Here is a 6,776-nt window from a genome sequence, read left to right on the forward strand (position 1 = left end):
CCCTTGTGTAGCCTTGCGCGAAATTCAAAACAAATAAACAAACCATCTACGAGACAAGATTCAGAGGTCGACGTCAAACTCCCTCGCTAAATTAATTGAAGAATGTTTACCATTCTACAAAGTTTTCATTAGACATTATGACTTTTGTGGTGAAATAACAAGGACTGTGCTTCATAAAAACCTTTGCGAATTTCTCACAGATAGATTCGTCTTCTGAATTAATTAAGTTCATTCCAACAATTTCACTTTTATGAAGACTGTCTTCTACAAAAGACAAAATATAATGGCATTCTTTAAATTGGTAAGCTTATAGGTGGCATCTGGAAAACTTTCATGGTGATCGTAAGAAACAAAATGTGAAAGAGAACCATCCAAGGAACATCTAGTTGTGGCGCCCTCTCGCAGGTGCCTCGATAACTATTTACTGGTTTCACTCAATTTGACCTTGTGGACAATAAAACCAAGATGTGAAGGGTTTATGCACATTTAAAAACGAGGACACAGTGATAACAACAACTCACATGTCACTTTAGGTCCAATAAGTTAAAAACTTCATAAGAATGCTTTCATAAAATACTGATAAGGCAAACCACATACAACGATTAGGAATATGACAGAAAGTAAGAATGCCATGTCTCGCCTTCAGTGACAGGCGAGTCAAAATGGTCAGTTATGTATCGATCATAATATGCAAGCGAGACAAAAAAAAGGGAATATAACTTGTTTTAATAGTTTATCAGGTTTTTAAGAAGTTTGTCTAGGTCACTTGTTTTTTTTTTCAGTGTTCGAAGATGACATTTTTTCTTCCAGATGATTGACCATTTTTTACTCTGCCTGGTGGTGGCCTTCTTTGCCTGGCAAACGTTTGAAAAAAAAAACTGTTCACTTCTTCAGCAGCAAAAGGCTTTTTCTTCTCACAAAGTTTACTTTATCATAAAAAAATATAGTGTGTTGGTATTGCATTTAGTTTATTTTGTCAAATTACATTTAAACATATTCCACAGCAACGGAATGATTAACATAACTCTACATTAACAGCTTAAAAACAGCATTGTAAGTTATATATATATATATGTTTCTAGCCTGTAAGTTTTGCAGGTAAGTTTCAGGTGAAATATCAAACATACAGTGACACGTTTGCAAGGTAATACATTAATCTACTATTTATAACATGACTGTGGCATATTTTAATTCTGATACATTCTAAAATATAATCATTCTACATTGTCGATTTTATCTTCCTTGTTAATGAAGTTGTATCACATTGTTTGCATGAAGTTGTATCACATTGTTTGCATGAAGTTGTATCACATTGTTTGCATGAAGTTGTATCACATTGTTTGCATGAAGTTGTATCACATTGTTTGCTTACAAATGTTTCATTGTATTACTACTACCTTAATGAATTTGGTTTTTTGATTATAAGATAATCCAAATTTGGGTTTGCTATATGAACTTTGATTCAATTCTAAACCATTTTACTGTCCCGCTATGACAAGCAATATTATATTTATTCATTATAGAAAGCACCTTAGAAAATTAATATTATATCTCCTATAAGTTTACATGTTTATAACTGTCTTGTAAATTTATAAGATTTTTTTGTATAGATATCTCGTATAGGTTGAAAGATAATTTCAGTTTGGAATAAATGTAAAATTAAAACAATTTGCCATATTTACAGTGTTTAATTCTTCTGAATTCTTCTTGCTCATTAAAAAACACCCTCTAATATCCAATGTATGTGTTCACTATTTATATTCTTCACTTCAAGATATTGCCCATTTTCAACTGCAGTTAGGAGGTTCGCCATCGTCAGAAACTTAGCGTGGATGCTGTTGGTGATATCGGTATGACGCATGCGCAGTACTCTTGACGGACAAATATGGCATAATGTAGTTTTCAGGCCAGCCGGAAAAATAGGCACTTCCTTCTTCTCCACTCGATCTTAATCCCATCAGTCAAGAAGTTTTACCATGACAACGACCATAAAGGGCGAGCATGTTCGGTGATGAGGACTCGAACCTGCGATCCAGATATTATGAGTCGAGCGTCCTAACTACCAGGCCATGCCAGACCCAGGAAGTTCGTTCTTATAAACCCCTACTTCAAAATCTTTGGCTATATGGATAGGATAAGAATTTTCTTAGTCATGTTGTTTCATTAGGTAACAGTTAACGTTAGATTTTAAAAAAATCGAGGTCAAACCCCTGCTGTAAGCATTTGATTAGAATAATTAGTCTGCTGAAGTTACCTGTACAACTTGGTTGGCTTCTAATAAGAATATAAAAAAAAGCCACTTTCTTAATTTGAGTAGACAACATATATGCTGATAACAATAAACAAGTACTGGGCGTAGCCTCGTGTTTGTAGGTATCGAACCGCGAAACGAAGTATCGTGGTTCAAAAAGTGATGCTATTATATATGTTCCGCATTTTCATTAAATTCATAAAAGTGACAGTGAGTTCCATTATTAGATTCAAAGTACTAGATATGATTGTTATTTCTTACTTCAGTATTTGGGTATCCGCGCTGTTAGCGATGTTTTGGGACGTAATTCAAATAATATTTCAGGTGGTTCGGTAAGAGACATAGGTTAGTCCTAGATTCATATAATAAGTTCAAAATGTAATCATTACAATAAAAAATATAAAGTAAAAAATAAACACGATATCCAAACATTTAACCAACACTATTTATGAAACTAACACTAGAGGAATAATAGAATTGAACACAAAAAAAAACATGAAAACCAACAGTTTCATCTTGCAGTATCACTAACTGCCCGTCCCTTAAAATGTGTGATGTCAGTATCCAATAAACTTTATATAATCGCCCTTAACAACATTTTAAGTCACCAAAGGAAGCCCATAAAATGGCTCCGGGTCTGGCATGGCCGGGCGGTTAAGACGCTGGACTTGCAATCCGAGGTTCATGGGTTCGAATCCTCGTCCCACCAAATATGCTCGCCCTTTAAGCCGAGGCGGAGTTAAAATGTGACTGTCAATCCCACTATTCGTTGGTAAAAGAGTAGCCCAAGAGTTGGCCCTGTAGTCCAGTAGTTCTTAGCCTTTTTTGCTCCATGCCTCACCTCAAAAACTGTGATGCCCCCTTAATATAAAAACAAATTTGGTGTTGAAAAGGTATAATAATATAATGTAAAATTTTTCTTATTGTAGCATTTTCAAATTGCCCTCCCGCGTTTAGATCACTGCTCTAGTTTTTCACTGCTAACTTAGAGACGGCTAACGAAGATAGCCCTCGCGTAGCTTTGAGCAAAATTCCAAACAAACAAAACCAAAAATGGATTCAACATTATAACTTTAGAGTTTAAAATCTAAGATAGATAACGAGTGAAGGAAGGGCCGCGAATTACTAGTTTTACTGAAAATTAAAAGTTTAATGATGATAAAAATGACTCGGCAACTTTTAGAAGCTTTTATTCAACAATACAGATAAAGCCAGTAGTCTAACAAAGTAGGTCGTGACCTATGACCTCTGCACTATACATATACAAAAGGAGAACGTTTGAACATCAAAAGTTTTTTTTTTTCTATTTTACGTAGCTATTAATTTCCTAACCAGGAAAAGTAGGTTATAGATTAAAGAAACCCAACGAAAATTGTTTCACTATTACAGTAGATATGATAAAGTGTACTATTAGATACTTTTTCAAAGTTTATCACTAAACAAATGGTGAATTATTAAAGGGAAAGATGTCCAGCACTTTCTATCCTATTTATGTAGAACGATGATACTGGTTGCAGACTTAGGTTCAGTTGATTGAATTATCTTTATGCAATTCCATCCTTAATTTTCTTAGTGTAACACGACCTCATAAAAGTTTTACATACCAAGGAGTGTTTAACCTTCATCACCTTGACACAACACGTTCTCTTAACGATTACAGAATAAATTGTTCAACTTCATTGGATGCCAGCTGTATATGTCATTCACTTTAGCAATCACACCGATCTTTTTTTTTTAGTTTCTGTTGAATCCTGAGATTCTTACTCAGAAAATGGGCGTAGCGAAGAGCAGCCAGTAATTTAAAGTTGGAGCTAACAACAACAAGAACGATAGAAGTTTATCTCTGGTGATATTTATTTCCCAAAACGTACCTAAAGAAATCTGATTTTTTGGGATTGATGCCTTTACTGGCGAAACTATGGTCGTGAAGAAATGATGTACTTGTGAAACGTACAATTGTCTTGTTTTTCCTCAATTCTGTAATAGCACGTAATAATCTTCTAAATCAAAGCATCTTGACACACAAGATATTCTAGGTGTTGATGGCACAGATCTCATGCTTATTAACTGGACATTTTCCCTTCATTTTTAAACGGGGAGAAAATCCTAGCTAACACGCGTTTGTCCACATACGATCTTTAAATTTGAACGAACTGACTACGAGTGAGAAGGTTCTCATATATAACTTAGTGATATTAAAAATAAATACTAATGAAGAAATATAAACTCCCCATTCATTAGTTACTGTTTCTCCATTACATTTACTTTGTGTAAATTATTGAGTCTAACTTAATGATTCAGCTAATAATAAGTTAATATAATCTCTTCAAGTGTTGTATTCTGTTCCAAGCGACGACCACATGTTTATATTTGATTGGGAATATTTAGTGCTGACAGAGTCCTTATTTATATATGTTAAAACAGGTTACAAGAAGAGTTCCAAGACAACTTTTTCACAAGCTTTTGCGAAACATTCTGGTGCTTTCCTGCGACGTATTTCAGAGAAACGTTTAATATTTTGCTATAATTATATTCATCAACCAAATAAAAACTCTGACTAACAAAAACGCACATTTTAGACTTGGGGCTTTAAGTCTAAAATGGAACTTTTTTGTTTCCCCTTATCGTTTCTTTAAGGGCTGACCCTACGCTCTGACAACTGTCTTCTCTAGTTTTAAATTTGGTAGATAAAAGTAACCAAGTGACACCAAAATAGATGATGTTACAGCAAATAACCCATAAATTATGTGATGATACACACCTAACATCACACAAAAGTTACATCCTTTGTATTGCGTAGCAACACGACAGGAAACCAGAGACGATTGGCGATTGTAGCGAAAAAAAAAACCCAATAAAATACATCACGTGCTCAACCAGAAACTGAAATTTTCGACCAACAGTGTAGTGTCAGCAGCAGACAGACAGACACTTGTGGTTTCAGTATAACCCACAACCTCGCAGGTTGTTGGCGATAATGACGTCAGTGACTGCGTCAAACACGAATTGGATGTTGGTTGTGTCTGTAGCACAGGTCATGTGACAGTAGATTTCCTTGTTAGTTGACTTGTTTTTGGCCTCAAACTGAGCTTGGATGTAGGCTGCAGCTTCACCATACTCTTGGGCTCCTGTGAAAAGCGTTACCAATTAATTTAACAAAGAATTATTTCGGTTTGTTAAAGTTTCGAAACAGAAATATCCAACAATGATCTAACAATTTTCATTGGTTAAGAAGAAAAAAAAACACCATAAAATTTCACGATGACACGCAATATGAATGACTTTAGTTTATGAATCAGAATAAATTATCTCCGAGTAGTTATACCTTTTTCAAGACGTTTCACAGCAACGTTCAAAAGTTAGAGGTAAAGGATTGAGTTGATAGTGGGTAAGATAACAGTTGAACTTTATACGAGATCCCATAATTCTGTGTAACTGTAAACGTATGCTAAATTTTCTGTATGATGATAGCCTCCGGTAATGCAGCGATAAGCTGTAGAGATTATAACGCTTACATTCCGGAATATGTCCCCGCGGTGGACACTGCAAAGATAGCCCATTGTACACCTTTTTACTTAACAGCAACAACAACAACATACAATGAATGATGATTGATAGGCCTCGGATTGCGAGAGTATCAACCTTAGACAAATTCATTAACTTCAAGTTTTGTTGGTTGTTTGCAGACAAGTGCACATCAAGAAATCAATTTTCTAAAAGGTTTCTTCCTTATAAGAAGTACAGCTAAAGTTTGAGTAACAAAATCTAACTGTGGTCTAATTAATTATGAAAAGGGATTGTTAGTTAAACAAAGTGTCACTTGTTTCGAATGCTTTCATTACGCGACGATAATTGTGTTCTATTGTTAAAGTGTGTGTTTTACAAACGTCGCAATCATCACGATTACTTCCTTCCACTTTGACGTAAAGTCGAATTACACGTTCAGCAAAATAATCATAAAACGGCTTGCACCTCTCGTCAACTGGGTGATATCTGTTTAAGTTTCACGAGTGCATATTTTAAAGGTATGCTTGTAACCCAGCGTTTATTTTCTGTTTATTAAAAAAAACAATTCGTAAGAAGTAATTCGATTTGCCGAACTGAAACGTCTTACGAAGATCCTAACGTGTGACGATTTATTTTCTATTGTTATTTTTTATATTTTAGTCTCAAGAAATTGTCAGTTGAAAAGGTTTTCCTCTTCGATACTAGCAAAAAACATTGTCAATTTTTCAGAAAGATTGTTTTCGTGTCCTAGTCACGGGAAATACTGAGTACACAGGCCTACCGTTTCATAACAGATACACTACAAGGAAGTTTTGTAGTCTGCCTAGTGGGAAATGGGGAGTATATAGGCCTACAGATATACTACAAGGAAGTTTTGTAGTCTGCCTAGTGGGAAGTGGGGAGTATATAGACCTACAGATATACTACAAGGAAGTTTTGTAGTCTGGCTAGTGGGAAATAGGGAGTATATAGGCCTACAGATATACTACAAGGAAGTTTTGTAGTCTGCCTAGTGGGA

The 6,776-nt window shown here is 35.0% G+C and overlaps 1 protein-coding gene across 1 annotated transcript in view; it reads right to left on the reverse strand.

The window, feature by feature from the left end:
• Positions 1–3,425: 3,425 nt before the first annotated feature.
• The window catches only part of LOC106474792 (G protein alpha o subunit-like), a gene marked incomplete at its 5' end in the record, with an annotated part of 15,835 nt that continues 12,484 nt past the window's right edge, over positions 3,426–6,776 (reverse strand). Inside the window, one exon of the mRNA XM_022403096.1 lies at positions 3,426–5,386. Coding sequence (XP_022258804.1) covers positions 5,192–5,386 — 195 coding nt within the window. The remainder of the gene's footprint in view (positions 5,387–6,776) is intronic.

This window comes from Limulus polyphemus, unplaced genomic scaffold (assembly GCF_000517525.1).
Source record: "Limulus polyphemus unplaced genomic scaffold, Limulus_polyphemus-2.1.2 Scaffold7688, whole genome shotgun sequence".
Taxonomy (NCBI): domain Eukaryota; kingdom Metazoa; phylum Arthropoda; class Merostomata; order Xiphosura; family Limulidae; genus Limulus; species Limulus polyphemus.